Raw genomic sequence first — 25,444 nt, forward strand, 5'->3', positions numbered from 1 at the left:
AAATTGATTAATATATAAATATAAAAATCCTTCAATGGATAAAAAGTTGTAAAAAAACACCAAAAAAAAAAAACAACTGGAAATCTTATTTGATTGTTAAACAGATTTCATAACTATATATTTATTGTGTTTGGAGAACTTTGTTTTATTTATTTATTTATCTCTTGAGTCTAAAAAGACTTATAAAGCCTATAAAAGAGCCACCAGGTGGTTTCTAATTCATCCCTGCAAGTTTTTAAAATTAAACTTCTCACACAAAAAAGGCCCAGTATGGCGCCTGCAGTACACATAAATTCACTTTCACATCCTCATGAGCAAGATAAAAATTTAATGAGAAAAGATATTAAATTACACGTACAGTAGTTGGTTGGCTCCACTCACATTGTTCATCAAAAAGGGGGGAGAACGAAACATTTTCACACAAGTTTGATCCTAATGTAGTTTTCCCCTGTAGCTATAAAGGTACCGACAAAAGTGAAACAACCTTCAGAAATAAGATGCACAGAAAGAAGAGTCACGTGTAAACTAATCAGGATCCATTACTTTCCAAGTGTCAGGACTCAACCCCGCTCCCATGAGACACACGTCAGGGTGAAACTGTGCACAATTAACGGTTCCTACTCGGAGGAACTGGAGTGCTTTTATGTCTCTTGTGAAGAACACGATTAGTGATGAAGCTGAAGGGGGGCTCCTGAGATCAAGAGTTAATTCAGTGAAGTGGAGCCGCGTGGAGAGGAGGAGGAGGAATCCTCTGACTCAACACACTCAACAAGAGTTCACCAGAGTTCATGGAGAGTCTGCAGAGCCGGATCAGGAGTACAGGCACCAGTAGATGGTGTTGAAGAGCAGGTAGGACAGAGGGAAGGCGAGACGGGAGTACGAGTCGATCATGTAGCTGTTGCTCACCAGCAGGTCCACATTTTCACGCACCGACCGCTGCCGGCGGAGGCGAGTCCCCTCCGTGGGCCGGATGTCAGGGGTTTGGGCCGGCGTGGTGAGGGGATCAGAGGTCAGGGTGGGTGCGACGCGGGAGAACGGAGTCAGCTCGATGTCGTTGTCATGGAAGCAGCCGTCGAAGGCCATCGCCTGGCTGGCGTTGAAGGTGGATGGGATCTAAAACGGTACGGAGAGCAGTTAGAGCTGCAATATCAATACTTTTATATTAATAATGGATCAAATGTTCATATTTTCAATCAACTAAATCAAGGTTTTAAAAGGCTCTTTATATATTTTGTATGTAAAATCTTAATTTAAAGGACCAGCGTGTATATTTTAGTGCCATCTAGTGGTGTAGTTGTAGATTGTAATATATATAGATATCCTGTTTCTGCCAATAGATCCTCCTAAATGTTACCCACTGGACCTTTAACTAGTAATTACAGCTGTCAGATAAATGTGTATAAGTATAAAGTGCAATATTTCTCTCTAAAATGTCATGAATTGTAAATACTCAAGTATTAAACTCAAGTAAATCTGTACTGAAGTGAGTGAATGTACTTAGTTACATGACTTAGTTTGCGTGAGAGGAGGGTGTAATGCCTCTGTTTGGCCACTAGAGTGAGACATTAAGTAAAATATGCGTGTGCTGATTCCCTCTTATTTCCCTTCCTGTTGTGTGTGTGTGTTTGTTTCCTGTGCTGCACCTTCCCCCTCTTCATCTTCCTCATCTCCTCCAGAGTGGTGCAGTAGTTCACGGCCGCATATTCGATCACAGACAGGAAGACGAACAGGAAGCTGGTCCACAGGTAGATGTCCACCGCTTTCACATACGATACCTGGTCAGTCGCACATTCAGAGCAGTTCAGGAAGTCAACAAAAGAGACAAAGACTCTGCATTCAAGTATGATAAGATAACACACAAAGGTTATATGTGAGGTTATAACCCACACACACACAGCTGCTACCTGAGGCATGGAGGACGACACTCCGGTGATGATGGTGGACATTGTGAGCACTGTGGTTATACCTGCAGGAGGAGGAAGCAAAAAGGTGTTTCAGACATAACAGGAGCACAATCTCCACTCTCAGATTTGTTGATATTGATGTAATGTTGTTACCCAGGGAGACGCGCGCGGGGACGGCCCGCCTGTCGATCCAGAAGGAGACCCAGGACAGGACGACCATCAGCATGGTGGGAAAGTACGTCTGCAGCATGAAGAAGAAGATGTGCCTCCGCAGGATGAAGTTAATGAACAGACGGTTGTACCAGCCTGACAGAAAAAAAGAGAGCCGGCTTTAAGAATAACTATACAGAAATAGCTAATGTCGCTGATGGTCTCCTGTGCTTATGTAGGTCACAGAGGCATCAGTATAAATTGAGACTGTTTCATAAGCAGTTAAAAACTCCCTGGGATACGTTTAATCTGCCTGTTTGTTGTGAACAGGGACGGACTTCTGTTCCTTGTTTGTTTTGAATACTTTTTAAAGTTAATTAAAGGTTAAAGGAACACGTATTAACACTGTTTGATCATCTGGTGACCCCTCAAATTTGGTGGGACCCCCCCCCCGATTGTAACCACTGGTCTAAAATATCATCGTATGCTGCTGCATTAAGATTTCTCATATCACATACTTTTGGCCATTTAATAAAAACAATTATAATGCCGGGTTGTGTTATATTTGTTTTTCAGCCCTTTCACCACACACACACACACACACACACACACACACACAGACCGGTGCTGCTGTAGAAAGCCAGGCCACTGAAGGCTTGGAAATGCTCAATGAAGAACTGAGACAGGACGATCTCATCCGTCCTCAGAGAGTCGTTCCCATTCTTCCAGTAAAGCATCAGGTCGTTCTCATTATACGCGTCTGTGGAGGGACAGAGAGAGAAAGAGAGAGAGAGAGAGAGAGAGAAAGACAAAGCGAGGGAAGTGTTCAGTGTCATGGAAAAACAGAGGAAAGATGAGAACTGGAAAAAGAGACAGTTTGTTCTGCTGGCAGTCGTCTGAGTTTATCATTCACACATGTTGCTGTGTCACCTCATGATGTAACAACATGTGGGAAGTGTCTATACGTATATATAATGTATATGTGTGTGTGTGTGTGTGTGTGTGTGTGTATGTGTGTGTCTCACAGCTCTCCAGCTCCAGCGAGCAGTTCTGTGTGTCCAGAGGGAAGCTGCTGAAGTCCATCGAGCAGAGAGCCGTCACAGTGACCCTGAAACACACAAACACGTAATGCAAGCTTTCACTACAGTTATCCATCATGTCCTGGATAGACCTCTCCTGCTGTTGCCAAGGAAACCAGAAGGTAGTTTCAGTCTCTCTCAATTTTCAGCTGCTTTTTGCCAGCGTGACATCTGAAATACTCTTCTGGGGCCAAAGAGTAGGAGAGTGGAAAGTAGTGGATAAAGCAAAAAAGGGATAAAGAAACCTTCAGTTCCTGTCGGTTTTTTAAACATTCCCACATTCAGAACATACTGGGGTGTTGGGCAAAGGCAAGCGGCCTCTTGGGGTATTAGGATAGCTAAATATGAAGCCTTAAAGGACATAATATGGAAACAGGTTAGTGTATTAATCACTGTAACAGCTGCACAGATCTATGGATGGTAATCTGAACAACTACAGGAGGGATTTTCATTCAGTACAAACATTCATTGTCCCCACAGGATGAATACTACAGACTTAGGTGATCCCCTGGCTTGTTCTCTAGCGCCCCCACCAGGTCGAAGTTTTCCCTTATTCAGTTTAATTGGCTCGACGTTTTGCCCATTCTATGAATTTTACTACTTCCAAAAACAACATTTCCTGTAAAACTAACGATATTCCCGATCCTTTTTCCTCTAGCGCCACCTTGAGGTTTACATTTGTGGTTAAGACTGGTGGATGGAAGCCCTAATTATGCATAAAAAATCACCTAAATTAGTTAAAGAGGCCAAAAGCATTATTTTCTACCAGGCTGTGAACACTTTTATTTCAAGAGGCTGTTTGAGGAACTGCAGTTACTTTCTCGTTGGCTTCACTTGCAGCCACTTGGACAATGTGAAACAACACATCACTGATTGGATGGATTTTCTTTCTCTTTGGTGTATTTGGATGTCTTTTATAACATCTGTGAGTACCTGACGCTGTAGAGGATGTTTCCGTCGGGGTAAACCCGCAGCATGATGTTCTCCATGGTGGTGTCGTGGATGAAGGAGCGCTTGGAGTGGACGAAGAAGACATCAGGAACCCAGATCTTCTTCACGAGCCTCGAGTCAAACGTCCTGCTCTGATTGTTTCGGGACGGAAACGCCAGACGCTCGTCTTTCCAGTAGTGCCGCAGGTACAGAGTCATGGTGAAGTCCTGTAGGGTAGAAACAAAGCAGATATTTGCTTTGTATCTCAGCTTCATTCAATTAATTAATAATTACACAACTTTTGTTTATTTGTATCTTGATTATTAGTGTTCCTACGTTTGAATTTTCTTATTCTATTTCACATTTGGCTCAGTTTGGTGTCCTTTAAATCTTGGAACAAAAACAAATTAAACAAAAAAGGATTTCAGGCTTTCTGTAAACACAGGAAGGGAAAATCATTTCATGTGAAATATCTGCCATTTTTTGCAAGTATGTCTTCAGGATGGTGTCACTTTTATTTCGGGAGCACTGGAGCTGAAAAGAAATCAGTGACGGATGAAAGGGACATTTTCCTGCAGAAGCCGGAGGACAACAATGCGGTCTGAAGTGATCTACGGACTACATGCATATTTTCACCGTTCCAGTGAAAGCTGCCATGACAACGTTGTCCTCTCCACCGATTTATCTCTCTCTCTCGGCTGCAGGAACTCGATAAAGCACTTGTAAGTAAGTGGCCGGCTGAGTTGAAAGCAGAGCCAGCGAGGGGGTCGCAAACCAGATGAGGCGGGCCGACAGGAAGTGATGTCAGAGCAGCTTGAAGTGGACATCACAACCATTTGAGGTTGCAGCATATTCTCAATTTAACGGCTGTAATATGTAGAAATAAATGGAAAAACCTGCGAGGGAGATACAATCTGCAGCTACACCGCTATAGATACCTCTAAATCCTAAAGTTTGTACCTCAACAGATCACTGTCAAACAAAATCAAATATGAACTTATACATAAAATTTGTTTAGTTTTTACCTTTAACAGGGTTGCCTGTTGAATTATCTGCAATTTAACAGCTGAACACTGAATTCAGTGAGCAGAGCAGATTGACTTGTCTACCATGTTCACCAGTTGACAGAAGTTGCCTGAAGTCATTCTTAATGAGGTATGTTAACCAGTCAAAGCTGGATAAGCTGGAATTGAAGCTTGAGGTTGAATACTTGGAGTTAAACAGGACTTCCTCACCATGTTGACCTCTGAGATGCTGTCGATGCTCTCCACCTGCACATCAATGCCCACAGGGATGGCTGCACCTGAAGCCACATAAAAACATCATTAGGTTGAAATGCATTGACTCTAAACTCATAAATCATGGCAGAGAGACAGAACAGCCTTCAGGAGAAACATTCAGCCTTTGAAAAGTATTCTCTCTTCTCAGATCACCTGAGGAGTTTCTTCACAAACCTTTCATCTGCAATTTGACATTTTGCACGTGTGTATTCAGGATCTTAAAACCAAAAATAATTGTCACAATACATTGCAGTAAAGAACTGTAGGTAATAAAGCTGGAAAAGTTAATGAAGGGTTGGACAATAGTTTCATACTAGACCAACAGTGACCTTTCAAAGAGTATCTGATATCAATTTTTCAGTAAGCAGTGTTGATGCTAAAGGCAATAATGTGAGTGTACTCCAAAGTATCATAAAACCAGCACTGAAACTTTCAGTAGAGAGTCTTTGTGTCCCATGGTGGTCGTTTCAGAGGCCTTTTCCACCCGAACATGAGTAAAACTTTGCAAGAAACACATAAAATATGAACTAATCTGTAATAAACCAACTGTCAGCAGCCTCTCTCTTTCGTCTGTCTCCTCAATCACATCATCTGTATCGGCCCTCAGACCTCATTTTGGTCAAACACTGGTAACAACATCCTTTGTCCTCGCCAGCGGCTCACCACAGCCTTCAACATCTGTCCTCCACACTCCCCCACTCCATCCGCCTCATTAGCAGATTAAGCTTGTTTAAGGGCTAAACCTGAACAACCTGATTTGTGCACACAGAGCAGAAATAACACAAAAAAACAAGCTTCAATCTCGGCTACTTACTCTGCCTCCACAGAGCAATCATGACCTGGCAAACGGACGTCTGTCTGCCCTGTAACCAACTGCGATGATGTTTGGTGGTCAATCTACTCGGATAATTTTAGGATTTATCCATCGCTGCGGTCTGCAGACTAAAAAGCTCATTCCCGACTCGACCACAAGCATCAGCAATAACTCTACTGTTGTCTTAAACCCATAAACATCTCTATCTGTAACACTTAAAGTATGTTCTTTAGAGTCAGTGTTAAAAGTTTAACAATGAGGGGAATGCAGTGGAAGAATGAGGCATCATGACTATCAGTTTACTGTACTGCTAAATCACTTCTGACAACTTTGAACTTTCGTCTGTATGTTTAAAAAAATGTCTGCATTTAAAGCAAGCTGAATGGGCTGAAAGTGGGAATGCTTTTAGACATCTAGGTTACATTATGATTGTTTAATAGCGTTTAAGTATAGCAGGTCCTTACTGCACAATCCACTGCAGTTATTTCTAATGTAAAAACAGTCCATTAAAACCAATGTAAGCAAACATAAAGCACATTGATTAGAAAGAGCTTCCCAGGAGGAAAAAATAGACAATTTAAAAAGCAAGCGGAATTAAGTATTAAGTTCAAAAACTTAATCGTTGGTATCTCAGACGTCACTGAAAATTATGTTGCCTTTTGAGCTGCAAATCACCAAAACCATGTCTGCTGATTTAGGGCACACACACACAGTCTCACACACACTGATTTGGGTTTGTCTGTGACCTCCGTCTGGACGTGGTCTACCGGGTTACATTCCTGTTTCCACTCTCAAGGACGAAAAGAGAAAAAAAACCCAAAAGTTTGTACTTGAAAGTGTCTGTGTGCTTTTTGTGTGAACGTGGATGTAAAGTGTGTTAATTCCACTTGAATGTTAGCAGTCCGGCAGCTCAATAAACACTTTATTTAATGAAGTTCATCTGACAGCCAGGACCATAAAGCTCCCGCCCGCAGCCCGGCTTTGTCCCGGCGTGACTTGTAAAAATCACCAGCAGTGCAGGCTCAACATTTAGCGTAGCCCCGACAACGGCTGCTGTCGGTGGGAAAAAACCTGAAACAGAAGGTCACTACCTCTGAATTCTCCTTACTGCTTCCCCTTTCCCCATCTCACACCCAGTGAGAGTATGTTTGAGGCATTTTATAGAGCGACACATGAAAGGTTTTTTGTATTCAATTAATTTCAGAACTGGAACTCATTTAACTCCTGACGAAACATTGCAAGTAGCAGTAATGTGCCACTCCCCAGTCCTTCTGCATCCTGGACACTATCACCACCATCATTAGCTCCTGCAGAAGTACAGTGGAGGAGGCACTTCCTGTGGCAGCCTTTGTACACCGCCATCAATCCTCACCTCATATATCACCGTCTGATACACCGCAGCTGAGTGCAGACTGCATCATGTCCTCTCCGCTGAGAAGATGATTGGCTGAAATCTGCCATTTTCTGCCAATAAATCTTGCAATACTGACTATCTTCATCAGGCAGATGGTTCAGGTTAATGAGAAGCCATCTTAAACCGGTAGTGGTTGCACAACTGCAGCAGGAAGTCATTAATGACATCCGTTTTCATGTGGCCTCGAACTGATGTCATTAATGCCTTCCTGCTGCAGGCAATAAATGTTTCTATTGTGAGTTAGACAGCGTGTGGTAATTTATCTTTTCTACCTCTGGATACTCGTCCCACTCCTACGTACCTGCCTCATGAAGTAGATGTGCAGAATTTTTGGTGCTTTTTTTGCAGGAATCTGGACACAAACTCCGGACTTTAGTGCGACAATCCTGCACTTCATCCACAACGATCACCTCTTTGCAACTCCAACGCGTTACATGAATGTAGTGTTACAAAAAACATATTTCTAGGCACACGTTGTCACCAGAACTGAATTATGAAAACTGAGTAATAAACACATCTTTGGAGGCACGGTTGCTCCAATTTTATTCCCACTTGCAAAGTTTTTGGTTGCTTTTCCAAACAGGGTTAATCAACGCTCAACCACCATCCACACCAGAGTTAATGTGGGCGTTCGCAAGGACACATGTGAATTTCTATCTGCCGCAGTCTTGTCTGACTGAGCTCTAACGTAATGTTTCCACACTGTGGTGGTGAACATATTTAAAACCACAATGGTTGGGGGGAAGCTCGGTCAATATGACTGTGATGCATCTTTTTCTAATCAGCTGATGTAAACAAGTTGATGAGCAAGTTGTTGTGTTTTGCAGGAGCCTTGGCTTTATCTGCACGATGTTAATGTTAACGGTTCTGGCAAACTGAAGGAATAGAGATAAGAAATACAGGTTAACTGGAGGAAATAGTTGGTCATGGTTGTTCCTGCTCAGCCTGTTTCACTAACAGAGAAATTCAGCCTCAGGAGGTCAATTTGTTTCTGTGATTAATGAGATTAGTGATGCGGTTGACAGGCCCTTGAATTTGTGTTGGCTTAGCTTTAATAAAACAACAAACACTTCTGTCGGTGCGTGAAGAGATGCACTGTGGATGATACGGCCATAAAAACACGGATATTCTGTCGTTGTATGACCCCAAATGACAGCAAAGTTCATTGTTTGTACTCCTGCACAGATTGTCCTGCTGGTCACTAAATCCAGCTCTTGACTTTTATTTGGGTAAATCTACAATATCTCGCCGCAGATTTACCTTAATAACACATAAAAATCATGCTTTGTGCAGCTTTAAGGTCATGTTGTTGTCCCAAAATGTTTGTGTGCTCAGCATTTCCGAATCTTTTAATCCCAGAACACAACGCTGCAGACGGATCAATTCCTGCAGACATAAGCAGCCCAATGCAGCTTTAAGGTCTCAGGACGTTTCAGTCGGCGCTCGCCGTGTTTCGGTTTGACTGTCCGGTATCGGAATCAGGTTTATAGCCAAGTTGGTTCACACATGCCTTCCAACCTGAGGAAGGGGGGAGAGGAAAGAGGTGGAGCGGGATTAAGAGGTGATTCTCAGGGCAGCTTTGGGAGAACGTGAACGTCAGACTCCTACACAATCCATACTGACTCAACCCAGGCATGCGTAACACTGACACAATGTAATGGAATGAAAGCTCACAGCAGACTGGAATACACAGCCTTTATTTACTAAACCTTTAGAGAACCACACCAGTGGTTTTCCACGTAAAGGACTCACTGCAAATAACGTTTGCTTTACATCCCGGCTGACCCGAAATGGTCAAACAGTTGATTTTTGCTGTGTTTTAGACTTTTTCTGACAGTTGTGTTCCAGTTATTGTCATTTCTGTAAAGTATACATTTACTCAAGAACTACTTAAGTACAAATCTGAGGTACCTTTCCTTTCAAGCAACTACATTTCTGAGGGAAATATTGTACTTTTTACTTCCTTACATTTATCTGACAGCTTCAGTTACTTCACAAACAAAGATTTCTACACACAAAATATATGAGGAGCTTATAAAATATGATGTTTTAATAATAAATCATACCCAACAACCTGTGCAGAAATAATGCTAAATATTTTGAAGTGAGCGACAGTATTTATTTAGGTTAGGTGTGAGAACATCCACAGCTTTGTTAAACTTTGTTAATTGTCCCCCTTTTTACTTGCTTTCTTCAAACCACAAGCAGCCATGGCATTTTTGGAGTTTTATTTTTGCAAGCTGGGACACAAAACAGCAAACATATTTATTACTGTAAGTAAGAAAATAAAGTAGAGTTGTGTGACTGTACGTTACCTGTAGACAGACAACTTTGTTGATTATTTTTCATGGATTTAATTACTCAAACTGTGTCAAAGTACAGTGAGGCAGGTTTTTTCTTCCTGTCGAACCACAGTGGTAAACAAGACGCTTTTAAGCTACCAAACCTGTTTTGTTTTTATGATAGGAACCAATCTGCCAATCACATTTGAGGTTTGTTACCTGGAACTGGTGCTAGGTGAGGTCACACACTGAAGAGCGTGTTTTTGGAAGTGCACAAGCAGAATACAGGCCCGGCTTGTAAACCAGTTACAAGCATTTGACATCTCGCTATAATGCAGAAAGAGGGGATGATGGGACGTTTTATAGGGATTAATTTAAGTTCACGGACAACCTTTAAAGGTTGACCTCGATATAGAAACACGACACGAGTCCTTCGCACATGCAAGAAATAACAATAAATGTCACACAGTGTATTTCAGGACTCTCTGGTCTCTGGAGGGAAGTGAGGAGGGAATGGTTTTAATTTTTCGGCTTCTGGGGTCATACACACACACACACACACACACACACACACACACACACACACACACACACACACACATAGAGCAGCTATAGGCTTATCTGAGAAAGGAAAATCTGAGATTTCCCTCAGTGTAAAATTATAGTCTGTGGAAATGCCGCAGGGCCGTGGGGCAGACAGTGGTGCTTTTGTTGTCCCCACCCTGGACGACGGGCAAGGACCACAGAGATATGCAGGACGCCAACTGACCATATAGACGGAGGAGACAGACGGCGACAGTGTGTGTGAGACTGTGTGAGTCAGAAACATTTACTCGAGTACTGTACTTCACTACAAACTAAAGTACTTAAATAATAAATACCAAACAATCAATGGATTAATAAAGAGCAGCAGATTGAGCCATAAAGAAATGAATCATTAGTTGCAAACAATAAAATCCTGCTTTTACATTAATACATGAGTCAGAATATTCTAGTTATATTATATATAATAGTACAACAGGACATTTTTATACTTTTAATACTTCAAGTACATTTTCCTGATTATACTTACACACTTCTACTTCAGTCACATTTTCAGTGCAGGACTTTCACTTGTATTTTGAGTATTTTTACACTGTGGTATCAGTACTTTTATTTTAATCAAGGATCTCAATACTTCACCGTTGCTTCTAAGGTAGTTTTACTTGAGTATTTTAATTTAATATTACTTCTACTTCACTATATTCCAGAGGTATTTGTGCTTTATTTATACGACAACTGCACAACTTTACAGATAAAAAAACTAAAATAAAATAAAATATGTAGGACTGCCAGTAGTGATTGCTCTTTGAGAGGGTTTATTTATATTGTTGGTATTGTTGTTGTTGTATAAAATAGCAACTTTTATGTTAATTAATCTGTAATAATAATTTAGTTGCGTAATACTTCATAATATATTTATATTTACCTACTTTTACTCAAGTAAATACTTTAATGATGCATGATTTGCAGCTATAAAGGAGTATTTTTTATTCCAAATAAGATTTCCAGGTATTTCCAGAAGCAGTCATTGACGCGGAGAGTTTGGTTTTCATTAAAAAAACAGTTTTTGAGGATTTTCATATTTTGAGATCAATAGAAGAATGAAAGGAAGAGACTGTCATCATCAGAAAAATCACAGCATTGTCCTTTGTTCAAAAACTTAAAAAGATGTTTACAGTTTAGTGACACGCATCCTTTTGTGGTCGCGACAAATAATGACGGTAAAAAGATATCGGGTCAGGATCAGTGATGAATCCTGTGTTTATACGAGCACTCGACGTTGGTTTCTTGACTGTTATCTGACAGGACGTTCGCTCGAGGGACCACTGTGGGGGGGGGCGACACAAAACCTGGACCAGGTTGAACTTTTGTTGCAACCCAATACAGCGTTGCACATAGATAGAAGCTCACATTCCTGTGGGGACAAAGCATATCTACTGTTGACCTCGCAGTTCTGTCGAGACAGAAGGTAAAATATCTGTTCTGGATTCTGGATTTGAGTTATTTAACAGTTTAGAAGTTAAATGCTTAAAAAGTGACGTGTTAATGTGTGTTTTTCTATATTTAACCAAAACCAACATCTTTTCCAGACCACTGAGAGTATTAATGGGTCGGTGAAGTTAAGTCTTAAACCTGTATTCTTTTTAATGGCCAGCAGGCTGCATGAAAAGAGTCTTATGGAGAATTTAGTTAACTTCTCACTTGATTTATTAGCTCAGTAAAGAGTTTATGGCCTCAAGTCTTCTTCCGTACAGCATGATGTTCATTTAGTAAATGATTGAGTGAGTAAAATATATGATAAAGCAGGGAATGCTTTAGGGCGGGGCTTCATTGTGACTGACAAACTCAGATCAAACAGTCAAACTAGGCAGTGCAGATGAAATATGAATCAATATTCTGTTGCCTTTTTTCTCTTGTTTATCTGGAATAAAAGAACGTGTGTGTGACAAGGCGAGCCGGCGTTGTTCTCTGCTACGGACGAGCCGAAAATAAGTGCAACCGCTCACCGCTGGCGGCTCCAGAAAACCAACACGGCAACGACCATAACACCAAAGTCGAGGCTTTAAATCAGTACTCCTCAAACCAGTAAGTCACAAAGAGATTCACACCGAACCAAAGTGCTTTAGTTTGCTTTAGACTTTGGGTAACAATAAATATCTGTTCATGTAAATACACAAAGATAGATCCACAGCATTTATCTCCTCACGAGCTTTTAATTCATAATTTAATCCACAATGCAGATTATGGAAACAGTTGCGTCTATATCCGTGTGTTTGATACTGATGATCTTCACTGCAGACGTCAGTTTGTTTCCCACCCCTCCATCTGCTCCAGACCTGGAATATAATCCAGATTAATGCACACGAATCCCCCCGACTCACACAATACACACACAAACACACACACACACACACACACGATACACACAGGGACACACAATCACATTTGGGTGAGCACACAGAGTCTTACTGTATTTCAAATGCATTAATGCTCACACACGCACCCGCACACACACACACTCGTACTGACACACAATGGTGTAATCTGGGTCAGCGTTGGCGAGTTGGGATTGACACATCCGTTGTCTGGGTGACCCAGTGCCCATTATCACATCATCAAACAGCCGCGCAGGCATCATCAGCGTGGGACGATGTGCAAGTGAGTGGATTGATTTATGAGAGATTAAATGAGGTGTGTCTGTGTGTGTGTGTGTGTGTGTGGGATTGGATTGCTATGTTTGTGAGGACCAATTTCAGGTAATGATTGTGGTGAGGACATTTTGGCCGGTCGTCAGTATTTCAAAAGTCTTGGTTTTAAGGGGAAGGTAAGGATTAGGTTTCGGTTAGGGGTGGAGTCATTTAGTTGTGATGGTTAATGTTAGCGTTGGGGCGAGGGGTCAACAACCTTAACTATTAAAAGAGACATTATTTGGCCCCCAAAACACTGAAAAATCTGTCTGGAGCTGCATATTTGAGCCTTATAATGCTAATTTCTCTCTGCAGATCAAACATACTAGCGTTGGTGGTGGAAGCAGATGCATTTTTCCCTTTTTATTATTATTATTATTATTAATAATCAAAATTAACCTAATTTTTGCCATCCACATCATGCTCCAAAACTCATGAAACGTGGCACACATGTCAGCGGTGGGGAAAATATACATATTCTATCGGTCTCGCACATGGGCGTGACAAAATGGCTCGACAGCGCCCCCTAAAGAGCCGCCCCAACGGCACATTTCACCAATATATATATTTATTTCCTCTTTTTTTTGTCACAGCCACATGGAGCCACTGGAACTTATTATTAAATTAAATACCCCCATGTGGCTCCGGAGCTGCAGGTTGCATTAAGGAGACAGGGGATGCATCAAGTGTATGAGGGTCCTCACAAGTACAGAAAGACAAACATGTTTGTGTGTCTGACCTCCGAAGCCCGGTCTCATAGCGAAGTCGTGCTCCTCAATCCTCAGCAGCTGTTCACTTTTTATTAGCAGCGTTTTCGTGCTGTCCTGCCTCTTCAGTTTGTAGTCAATACGTCTGTGGAAACACACACACACACACACACACACACACACACACACACACACACACACACACACACACACACAGACAGTGCGTTGAGTGATTAGTTGGTTTATGAAGGCTGTAATTGAAGGTTTTGATTAGAGAAAACACACTTTGTGGTTTTCTCTCTCTCTCTCTCTCTCTCTCTCTCTCTCTCTCTCTCTGTCCTCCCACTCTCTCCCCGCCGCTCGCTCTCATCCTGCCAAAAAAACCATAACCTTAATCAAAGGCGTGGCACGGCTCCACGAACAAACAAACACAGGCGCACACACGTGTGCACATGTTCTCTATCTCACACACACAAAGCGTTTCATTATGTTCCAAAACAATCCCAGTGCCACTGAAACACTGATAAAACCAGCTGCTGGGAGCAATCACTGCAAGCCAGATAACAAGCATTTTATACTACATTTCCCATGAGTCTTTTCTGCTTCCGCATTCATGTTAAACTCAGAGTGGAAGGAACATTTATATTAACTATCTTCCTGCATCATAACACACAAGTGAATGTAACTTAGTACATTAAAACACAAATTGAAGTCCTTTACGTTTTTAAATTACTTAAATTAATTATATTTTTACATAAAACATACAAAGAAATGTTTGGCAGTTATTTAAATTCTTTATTAACATGAACATTTAAACTTTCTCTACGCTGCAACATATAGGCTACAGTCAGGTTGGCCAAAAAGTAGTCAGATATAAATATATTTGTTAATAAATATTAGAAATATAAATAGTAATGAACCATAATCTGTTTGTTTTAAATTGTATGACTGTTTAATGTGAACTCCCCCCATTGAAAGATGACCAAGGACATGACCTGCACTAAATCACCACATTTCCCAGAATGCCTTTTGACCGCCTGCAGTGATGAAGGCAGAGAAAACATCATGTTTATGATGTTCTGAAACACAAAATCCTCATAGATGTCGGATAGAAAGCCAACCACAGCTGTTTAATTCCTTAATGTTGTTCAGTTTTTGCCTCATAAATAAAATGTATTATTATTATATTAACAATAACTGTATTATATTATATATTAACTGTTGGAGGAGTGAGACGTTTGGATCATTTTAAGGATGTAAAGTATGTTGTTATGAGGCTTGACTGTCACTGTGTGGCGATGGATGTGTGGTTGAAGGGAGCAAAAGGTTTGAGGGGGCCTGTGACAGTCAGCCAATAACAGGTGATTGTGTATCAAACCTCTGTCTCAGTCCAGGTTTGGTCTCTGGACATTGACGAAGACCCATAAATGTGTGAGTGGACGTTGTGATAAGAGTTGTTTTAGTTCAAGGTCAAGAACGAACCTTCAGGCTCGAACCTCTGACGCTGCTTCACATATCTAAATGTGACGTCATCACACCGTGTCAGTAGTGTTTGAGTGTCGAGCGCCGCTGACCTCAGACAACATAAAGTAAACACACAGTCGGATAAACTATAAACTACAATATGTGTGTGTGTCTGACATTCAACCAGGGAAACCCCAACGAGACGACGTTCAGGATGTAGGAGGTGTAATTACAGCTGGAGCATGGCGGCCTCTCAGCTGCAGTGCATGCTGCTACGTGTGTGTGTGTGTGTGTTTGTGTGTGTGTGTGGAGAGAAAGAGGGTAAACACACACACACGCGTGCAGTACACAGGTGAGCACACAGTGGGAAAGGAGATAAAAGCTGTGTGAGATTTTCTATGCTGACTGATGAAAAGCCTCTTTGAAAGTCACACACCTTGACATAAACAAACCAGGACACACTCTCTCTCTCTCTCTCACACACACACACACACACACACACACACACACACACACACACACACACACAACATGGTCTCCTATTATTGTGAGGTTAGACATTTTATTTGAGCCAAATCCTAGCTGCATAATCCCTTAAATTAACCTTAAAACAAACACTACAATCCCCTGAAACCAAACAAATTTAACAATAATCTCAAACCTGAAGCTAATTAAATTAAACTTAAACTGAACTCTAGCTCTTCACCTGACTTAGAACTAATCCAGAATTAAATGAACTGAAAGTAAGGACAAATAAAAAAAACAGAGTCCTCACTTTGAAAGTCAAACTACAAAATTTGGTCCTCATAAAGATAGTAACACACACAAACCTCAGGTCGGGCAAGACAAATGAGGGCTGCTACTGAGAGAGCAGCATTCAACCACAACCAATGCTGTAACACTATACTGAACACACACACACACACACACACACACACACACACACACACACACACACACAGCTGAATGGTTGGTTGACATAATTCCAGTCTCCATTACAGGAACACTCAAACGATTTATGAAAATATGATAATTTTCCGTCTTGTAGAGAGTGAGGAGGGAATGTGGAAATCAATCTGTGTATATTACAGCTCTGTGTGTTTAACCTGGTTAGTGCTGGAGGAGTCTTAATCTGGAGCAGTGGTGGAGGAAGTGAATTTATAATGCATTAATGTAAAAGCAGGATTTCACTGCTGTAGTTGGTTGAGGATGTACTTTACACATTAAACAGTGTATAAACTCCAGCTTTCTATATGTAGTTGAGTTCTTATATTATCCCAAATGTCTCCAACAATGTTCAAACTCAGAGAAATCTGTCATTTTATTCAGGTAACGAGGATTTTTTTACCATCCACTGTTTAGATCTTGGTGCTTTTTAACTCTAGATTTGAACCGGATGAAGGATTTTATTATCTAGTAAAAAAGTATAGAAAAGAAGTAGAAAATAGCATTAAATGTAAATACTCAAGTATATTTCACTGACTCATTCCTATGTTAGTTTGCTCTAATCTGTGTTGTTCCTGCGCTGTGTTTCCCACAGGTCACCTGTCTGTCAAACAATAAAGGCAGGGCTGTGGCGTTATTCACTGGATGAAGGATATGTTGTGTTCTCGCTGTTAGACACACACACACACATCAGCTGTCAGCTGTGGTGACAAACAAAAGAGCTGAAATGTGTCTTTTGAAAATAGTTTCTCTGGAATGAAGCCAGAGTTCAGATCTAAACCTGTTAATGTCCACAGTGGAGTTTTATATTACTTAACTTTAGAGCTTAGAGTACAATTCTTAGATAATATAAATTAAAAAAGTAAAAGTTATACTTGTGTTACCTGTGTTTTCTTGGTTCAGTATTTCAATTGTATGTTTTAATGTATTGCTATGGGATGAAATGAGTAATCCATAGTGACTAATGACACATATAGTATGGAGTATCTCAAAAACTACAAGGGGTTATCAAACGTCAAATATCAAATGTTTGGTACCATTGGATTCAGAACAACTTCAGTTTCAATAATATGTGCTTTAATCCAGAGTAAATATGATATTTAACGTGTAAAATTAGTGTTTTGTGATTTTTTTCTTTTTCATTTTTAGTAAAATCTGAATAAATATGAATTACATCTTACAGAAATAAATCTGCGGGACTTTTCCTGAACACAATAAATATAGTAATACTACAGTTAGTCATTAAAGAGTTAATAAACAGACTTTTCAACCCTTTATTGCACTGAATGACAGTGTGTGTGTGCAACATGTAATAAAATACAAGATAGGGCTGTCAATATTATTACTACACCTTAGGTTCAAATACAACCTTCAAGATCAAAGTACAAATGTCTTTTATATTCTTTCTTTCTTATTCTAAAGATTCGGATAGTTACTCTCCATATCTGTGTTGAAAGTGTTTCCGAGGAGGACGATTGTGCTCACCACCAGTATTTAATGGATTTTAATGGAAGGGTTTGAGAGAAATCTGTCCACCAGCACAGAACTGAAGCTGCATTCATTCATTCTTTCCAGCAGAAGTTCCAGGAAAGACGGCTGTTGCTTCTTAAGACAAATAAAACCTGTTTGAGGAGCACAGTCTTTGCCAGAAGGTGGAATATTTCAAACCTGCAGTGGTCAGTCGTCTGCTGGGAGCCATAAAAACTGCACAGTCAATTAAAGTTACATTTTAGGGAAAGGGTATTTCTGTGATCTCACTTTTTAAAATAGATTAAGAAAAACCTAACTGGAAGGGTGTTTTTATGTGAAACAGGGAAGTGAAAGTGAATTGAACCATGGGAATCCTTGCGTGGCATGTTTCCTTAGAAATTAAGTCACAGCTTCCTGAGAACCGTCAGAATATGTTTTCTATAAACTGTAGGTGGAGGAAGTGTCCAAAACCCTCACGGGAGAAAAAGTACGAATGAGTATGAGCAGCAAAATGTATCAAAAGTAGTATAGTAAGTAAGTATATAGTAAGTGTATATAATAATGGTTTAAGACAGGAAACATTAGCCGCTGTTCGCATTACAAATCTGCAGTCGAGTTGCATTGTGGGTCATGTAGGCACCAGGCTTTGACAAGGAAGATGAATGTATGGTTCATTGTTTTTTAAAAACGGTCTGAGTCTGACAGTGTTATAGGAGTAAAAGTATGAATCCCTCAATCTTTTTTATCTTATCGCTATAATCAAAAGGTCACAATGTCATCTGTCCAGTACTTATGGAGTTTAATAGGTTTGAAACTGATGACATTCCCATCAGCCTTAGCTGTAGTTTGTTTCACGCTTACACGCAAAACTAAGACGATGACCACAAACCCGACTCCAAAACGAATGCTAATGTTGCTCCTTTACGTGTTGGATGTGTAAAAATGAAAACGTTTGCTAACACATTCGCATGGTAGTGTGATAATATGTCTCTGTCGTGTTCACGGCGTGTTGTGCTGCCCCCTAGTGGCCAAATAAAGAAGGTTTAATAAGCAGAAACCAAATGCTACTAATCATCCGTCTCACTACGCTGTTACAAATGTGTGCGTGTTCATCTGTGTGTCTCACCCTCCAAACTTGAACTTGCTGTTCTCCCCGAGGAAGACCTCCTTGTTCTTCCTGCGCCCGGAGCTGCGGCCGCAGGTCACCATGGCAACGAGGCTGGCCGCAGCCAGAGCCAGGCAAGTCAGCACGTCCACCTTCATGTTTCACAGGTTTCCCCGCCACAACTGACACGCCGCCAGCATCCCCCGGCCACAGCGGCCCCCACCAGCTCCACCTCCACGTCTCTGCAGTCGACCGTCCAGACCGCCCTGCAGACTAACGCTGGTGGTTGTGGTCAAACATCCCACGGTGGCGGGAAGTTTCCTCAACCAGAGAGCTCCAGAACGTAGGCAAGACTTCCAAATAAGGCAAATGCATGAGTGACCGCTTGAAGTTTTCTCTTAAATTCATGTGTATACGTTTCCACGTGTATCTTTAGATGCATGTATCTCTGCAGCAGATGCTCCTCAGTCTCCAGCTGAACATCCTGGCTGATGTCCTGGTGTCTCTGCTCCTCTCCGTCCAGCTTTCATTCACTCCTACTCTGTCTCCCGCTGTCTGTCTCTGCCTGTTTTATCTGCGGTTATGTGGATCTTTCTATCTCTGATTAAAATCGATATGAATCTATTCCTCGCGGCGATAGAGGAATGACACTAATTCCACCCTAATCCTCTTATCTACAGCCACAGCAATCTTTCACTAACCTACAAACAGTCACACACACAAAAACCCATCAGTAATCAGGATTTTCTCAGTGGGACAATGAAAAAACAGGCACCAAAACATTTTATGAGGTTAGCACACACCTCCACCTTGTGTGTGTGTGTGTGTGTGTGTGTGTGTGTGTGTGTGTAAAGAGAGAGGGAGGTTTTTGTGCGAGAAAATGAATGTTCGCAAACAGCTCAAACAACAAAAGGTCGTCAAGATCGGCCGACGTTTAATCCGAGCTGGAGTGGAGCGAGCTGCGTCTAATCCAGCCTCACCTAGCGCCTTCCCCAGTTTACACCCGCGGAAGACATAATCCCAAACACACAAACACACACAAACACAAACACACAAGCATCAACGCTTACGCATGTGCAGCCTAACAAGCCCCGCAGCTACATAAAAACACACAGAAATGCAATTCTGGTGATTTTTTTTTTTTTAGCAATTAAGGGAATTTCCTCATTTGCAGTTTAGATTGTGTTGCATTGTGTTGTTGTTGTTGAAATTAATAGAAATCAGCATGACACAATTTCATGACTCATGCAGATTGGTGAGTTAAGATAAAATACCAGGCTTTTCACAGCATGCAGCGGTCGTTAAACATTAAAACCAGGCTGTAAATAATGGCGTGACTGCCCTTTGTTTGTTGACACCTGTATCCACACACATCACTGCTGCCAGATGAAAAGTTAAACCAATGGAGGTCAGTGAAAACCGGACTCTCAGCAGCTGTTAAAGGACCAGGGTGGCAGGATTTTGTAGGCATCTGGAGTAGAAGTTGTAGATTGTAACCAGCTCTTTAAATGAGAATGTGAAATGTGAATCATGTAGGAGAAACTAGAAAAAGGCCGTATCTAGAGTGAATGTACCTGTAGATAAAAAACGCTCATATTTAGGTAAGAATCTTATTTTTCAGGTGATTATACTCAAATGAAAACCCTATGGGAAGCAGTGGCACCCTTGTGTAAAGTGTCAAATACATGACTTTCCAGGAATTTAAGCCCCATGTTGCACTGGCAGTTGTTTTCAGTTTCCACACTTGCTTCAAATTATCATTTTACAGGCATTGCAACATTTTTCCCCCCTGTGAAATAAAGACAGTTTCTTCCTCTCTGCTGCTCGGCGTCATTGTTATGCAATTCGCAACTGTCATACAAACCAGCTGGCATCGATTAAAAGGAACTGACACTGTGACGTCCCCCTCCTACCTCACCGACACCTCAGACACTGACCTCCTCTCACCCAGGCCCTCTCCATTTCTGCCCCCTCCCTCAGGAACTCTCTCCACCAAACACCTCAGACACTCCCTCACAGTGTGTATATTGGTAATATGTTATGACTGCTGCGTTTAATCAGCCGAATTCATTGTTTGTATTGTAGCAAATCCCAGGCTACACTTGGATTTTTGCTCTTTTTTAAAGTCTCTTAGTTGGTGCTCGACTTTGTACCATCATCAGTGTTTAACACAGTGAGAGCAACAGTGGAAGGAATCATTTATGTCAGAGTTCAGCTCCTGATTGCTTGAGTATTTCAATCTTATCAGAGGTTGTCACCGTTGAGCAAGAAGAGGTAGAAGGTTGGAAAGAGCAGCTCGTCCCTCCCTCGTTATTACCGCTTTGCTGCCTTTAACCCGAACAGAAGATCAGACTGGTTATACTGGTGTTCGGCTTACAAGTGTGGATGTGAGTAACTGTGGCAGGGCTTTCCCTGAAAAGGAGAACAATGTACTCAGTACCACTTCCCAGGTTAAATGAAGGTTACTCATACTGTTCCTTTCGACTGCACTAGACTAAATGATGACTAAATGATGAATTAAAGCTGAGTAACTGATGATTTAAAGATGGCTAAAAGGAAACAAAGTCTCCTGATGCTAAAAGATAAAACTTTTGCCTCATACTGTTTATTTTGCAGTTGATAACAGGTAAACAGAGAACAACTTCTGCTGTTATATGTGTGTGTGTTTGGTTTCAGCAGGTGTTAAACAGCCTCACTGTTTGGCTGTTTGACATACAGCACATAGCTCATGGTACACAGCACACACTAAAACAGCTCTGCACTCTGAAAGCAAACCCCACTGACATTTGATGGCACTGCAGAGGAAAACACTGACTCCTATGGAGGGTCTGTGTGTGTGTGTGTGTATGTTTGTGTGTTTGTGACTTTGCCAATCACAACCAAACTCCACCCATCCAGGAGGGTGTGTGAGTGTGGAGCGACATTACCCTCCCTACAGTACCTTGTGTATAGTGAAATGTTTGTGTGTGTGTGTGTGTGAGTGAGAGAGAGAGAGAGAGAGAGAGAGAGAGAGAGAGGAAGAGAGTGTGTGTGTGTGTGCTGCCTATTCTCTAAATAACCTGTTGATCCAGTCAAGCTCACACTCAGTCTCAGGAGGCGGCAGGCTCGGCTCTTCCACTTTTTTCACTCTTGAATTTCATCTGAAACGGAGCTGCAGCTGAGTCAATGTGAGTGTCTCAGGTTTCACTCAGATTTCCCAGCATGTCACTGACACATGGCACTGATTTGTGTACGTTAACAGCTCAATGGGATATCACAGGTCTATCAGACTTATTGTAGTTATCAAAGGAGGGTTTACTGTTGATGTCCAGGAGAGTCTGTGAGTACCAAGATATTGCTTTTTCTATAATGTATGGAATACTTACAGAGCTTTTCTATGGGAAATTTAAACTATAACTGCTACTAAAAACACTAAAAACACTAATAATCAATGTTTTAAAGTTATTTTCTTACTGTCAATGATGTGAATAATCCAAAGTGGTGATATTTCTGGGTCAACCTGTAAGAGAATATCATTTATAACTTTTATATGAGCTCTACAGCTGCACAGAAACTTGTGGTAATTTAGACATTTCATTCATAAAAGTAATCAGCTGGTTAAACAAAGAACTTCAATCACTGGGAGCAGTGATGGTGCTGCTGTTTGAGATAAGCTCAGAGTGCAGCTGAGGTCAAAGAGTAAACTCTGAGGTCTGAATTACTCGATAATAATACAAAGTCTCATCTCAGTGATAAAGAAAATGAGTTTCATTGTGTTTTCTGTTGCCCTCTTTTTACTGGAAACTACACAGTGTTTTGTCTTAATAACATACAATAATAAGGAATATATTATGATGTGTAATATAATATATAATGTGAACAATACACACATAAAACATAAAAGTCAGTGAAAGTGAAGAGTCTATGCAGTCTCCTCAGTAGTCAGATGAGTCAGATGAACCGGTTTAAACTGTGATTTGTTAGTTGTGTGTTTAGCTGATTTTCTATAATCCTGGTGAAGTTTTAAGAATAGTTTAGCTAAAGCAACACGCCTGTTATCTGAACACATTTCTTTTACCAATGACAGCTGATTTCTTATATTGTTGTTGAACTGATGCTCAGAGGGATCTGTCTTTTTTTGCCCCCTGAACCACTGTACAGCATTTATTAATTTATTTATAGCAAACCCTTCATACAAAATAACATCTATTTGTAAAGTTTCTACAATCTTAAAGCGTCAAAGACCACTCAAAAACACAGACTAGTCCTCTGAGCTTTTGTGGCACGTGACCCCAAACTTTCTAGCTGTAATATATATTTTGATATTTGACAAATTGCCAGTGTGGTGTAGTTGCTAGTGTGTGTTTTAGACGCAGCACAGTGTGTGCAAGGAGTTCCTGGACAGCTGTTCATTGACTTACTGCTGCATTTTCTTCTATTTCATATATTAGTCTCTACATGTCGCTCACATATGTTTGATTCTATTTGATTGAGTTTAAGATAAGCTGGGAGTGCACCTGAGGTGAAAGAGTTACTGCCTTAATAACTCTAATAAATGAGTTATTAATGCACAACAAGATGTTACTGTATGTTTTAGAGTGAGCGTGTGGTGTTCCTGCACAACCTTTCGTCGACATATTGCTGCGTTTCCTCATTCTGTACACATTAGATTTTAATGTAAAGCACCAAAAGAGTAAGATAAGCTGCACCACAGGTCAAAGGGTTATATTCTTCTGTACATGTTACTTCTAGCTGTGTACATTTCATGAGTTTAAAGTTACATGGGAGTGTACCTGAGGTGAAAGAGTTATTATTAGTATCTTAAAAGTATCTAATAAATGTGTCAGGAATACATAATGGTGTATTAATAACTCTAACAAGTGTTATTAATACAGAATAAGCTTTCACTGCACACATTTTTATTGACTTTTTGATGCAATTTTTTGTATTTTATTAATATTCTTTTGTACGTTACTTGTTGTGTTTTAATATTGTGCACATTGAGTTGGACTGTAACAAGCTCTAGAGGTAAAACTGCCTCTCCTGACCTTATTTGACCCTGAAAAGTCAATTATTTTGGGCTTCAGTTCACTCTTTGTGCAGCAGTGAGGAAATATTCTCTCTCTGTTAAAAGTTTATTTATTTGGAGTTAGAATAATTAATTGATTTTTATGCAGAATCCTTTTTGCAGTGCGTTCCTAACGTTTTTTATTTTAATTTCAGCTTCAAAAAAAACTTTTAACCAAGAGACAAAAGTTGTCTTTCGACTCTTGGACAAATCAGCAGGACACAAGCAAAGACCATAGTCACTTTTATTACATGTTACATGTTGCTGTGTGTGTTTTAATGTTGAGCACAGTGAGTTTAACTGTAATGAAATGAGCTTTAAAGTAAACTTGCCTTGCCTGACCTTATGTGACTCTGAAAAGTCAATTATTTTGGGCTTCAGTTCTCCCTTTTTGCAGCAGTGAGTTTTTTCAGCAACAAAAAAACAGCCTAGAGACAAAAGCTGTCTGTCGATTCTTTAAGAAAAATGGACAAACTTGTTTTGTTTCAGGACACAAGCAAAGACAAAAGTCATTACTCATTTAGTGCGCGCTTGCCCAACCGTTGCTGCACTTTCCTTCTGTTACCAAGAGGAATTATTTGGAGAAAATCCAAGTGCTGCCCTTTTTCTTCAGCCAATGGAAAGCCATCAGCAGTAAATATGAAATAATGTGCTTCTTCTGCACTGTATAACACTTAAAGAGGGCATGGTCTATAGCTCTAATGCAGGAAGGCTCCAACATAAACACATGAAGACTCTGACAATGTCACCAGCTACAGGCCTGTCACCTAACCATCATAAAACTCACTTTCTTTTCCTTCCTGGATGTTTCAAACTTGCTCTAGTAAACTTCCCTAACCTTTACGACTGATTGACTGCTTTATCAGCGGCAGGATCCTCAAACTCTTTGATGTATGGTACCAAGTTCACCTCTGTTTGTTTTGAGAGCGAAGATAGTGTTGAGATAACATGAGTGGGTTGTATTGTGGATGAACAACAGGTGTATCCTCTTCCCTTTTTTTCCCCCGCTTATCAAAACCACTGGAGAGATAAAAAAAAAAGAAGGGTTCGATGTGGAGGATAAGGCGAAGAAATGACAGAGAGGAATGACGGAGCAGAAAAAGCCTGCAAGGTTTTCAGAGTTTGGTGCTGGATGAAAGCGTGCGGGGCCTCCGGCTGCAGAGCTCACTTTTATTTTTTGTTTTTTGGTGATCAAAAGGGAGGTTTGACAGCGAAGACAGCCAAATCCTCAGAGGATCAAACCTGGTTTCTCCTCGGGAAGCTGCACATGTTCTGTCACGTTTAACACTGTATATCTTCCTGTGTCCATTTCATCAGGAATGTGCCTCTAATTATGCTTTTTCTCTTCCCTTTTCCCTGTATTTGTGTGTGTGTGTGTGTGTGTGTGTGTGTGTGTGTTGTGTGTGTGTGTGTGTGTGTGTCTGTGTGTGTGATACCAAACCACCCAGAGAGATCCAAGGACAAAAGGGGGAAAAAAGTGGATAGCCTCTCCTGGAATCGCCACACTGACAGAAGTATGGACTGAAGGCCTGTCTGCGTGTGTTTTCTGTGTGTCTGTCTGAGTCATAAATGCGTGTAGCTGAAAGGAAATCATGTCAGCGATACACACCTGGGCTTTTTTCT

The 25,444-nt window shown here is 40.9% G+C and overlaps 1 protein-coding gene across 3 annotated transcripts; it reads right to left on the reverse strand.

Annotated features, from left to right (window-relative positions):
• Positions 1-308: 308 nt before the first annotated feature.
• Positions 309-24,803, reverse strand: LOC127369493 (gamma-aminobutyric acid receptor subunit rho-3-like). 3 transcript variants are annotated; one of them, XM_051410935.1, is made up of 10 exons: positions 24,731-24,803; positions 13,823-13,935; positions 5,299-5,366; positions 4,067-4,290; positions 3,080-3,162; positions 2,677-2,814; positions 2,058-2,210; positions 1,905-1,966; positions 1,644-1,775; positions 309-1,113 (listed from the first exon to the last, which is right to left on the reverse strand). In XM_051410935.1, exons 1-10 carry the CDS (start codon positions 24,769-24,771, stop codon positions 811-813), a joined length of 1,317 nt encoding a protein of 438 aa, XP_051266895.1. In that variant the 5' UTR covers positions 24,772-24,803; the 3' UTR covers positions 309-810. The 3 variants fall into 3 exon arrangements, with proteins under 3 accessions (XP_051266895.1, XP_051266894.1, XP_051266896.1); XM_051410934.1 differs by lacking the exon at positions 24,731-24,803 and adding an exon at positions 18,796-19,832; XM_051410936.1 differs by lacking the exons at positions 13,823-13,935; positions 24,731-24,803 and adding an exon at positions 6,158-6,551.
• Between the last annotated feature and the right edge of the window lie 641 nt (positions 24,804-25,444).

This window comes from Dicentrarchus labrax, unplaced genomic scaffold (assembly GCF_905237075.1).
Source record: "Dicentrarchus labrax unplaced genomic scaffold, dlabrax2021, whole genome shotgun sequence".
NCBI classification, from domain to species: Eukaryota; Metazoa; Chordata; class Actinopteri; family Moronidae; genus Dicentrarchus; species Dicentrarchus labrax.

Coding starts and splice junctions, on each gene's coding strand:
- LOC127369493 (XM_051410934.1), bottom strand. CDS start 18,932: ATGAAGGTGGACGTGCTGACTTGCCTGGCTCTGGCTGCGGCCAGCCTC. Junction 13,936..18,795: donor AGCAAGTTCAAGTTTGGAGG/GTGAGACACACA, acceptor GTGTTTCCACAG/ACGTATTGACTACAAACTGA. Junction 1,114..1,643: donor GGAAGATGAAGAGGGGGAAG/GTGCAGCACAGG, acceptor GTACCGTTTTAG/ATCCCATCCACCTTCAACGC.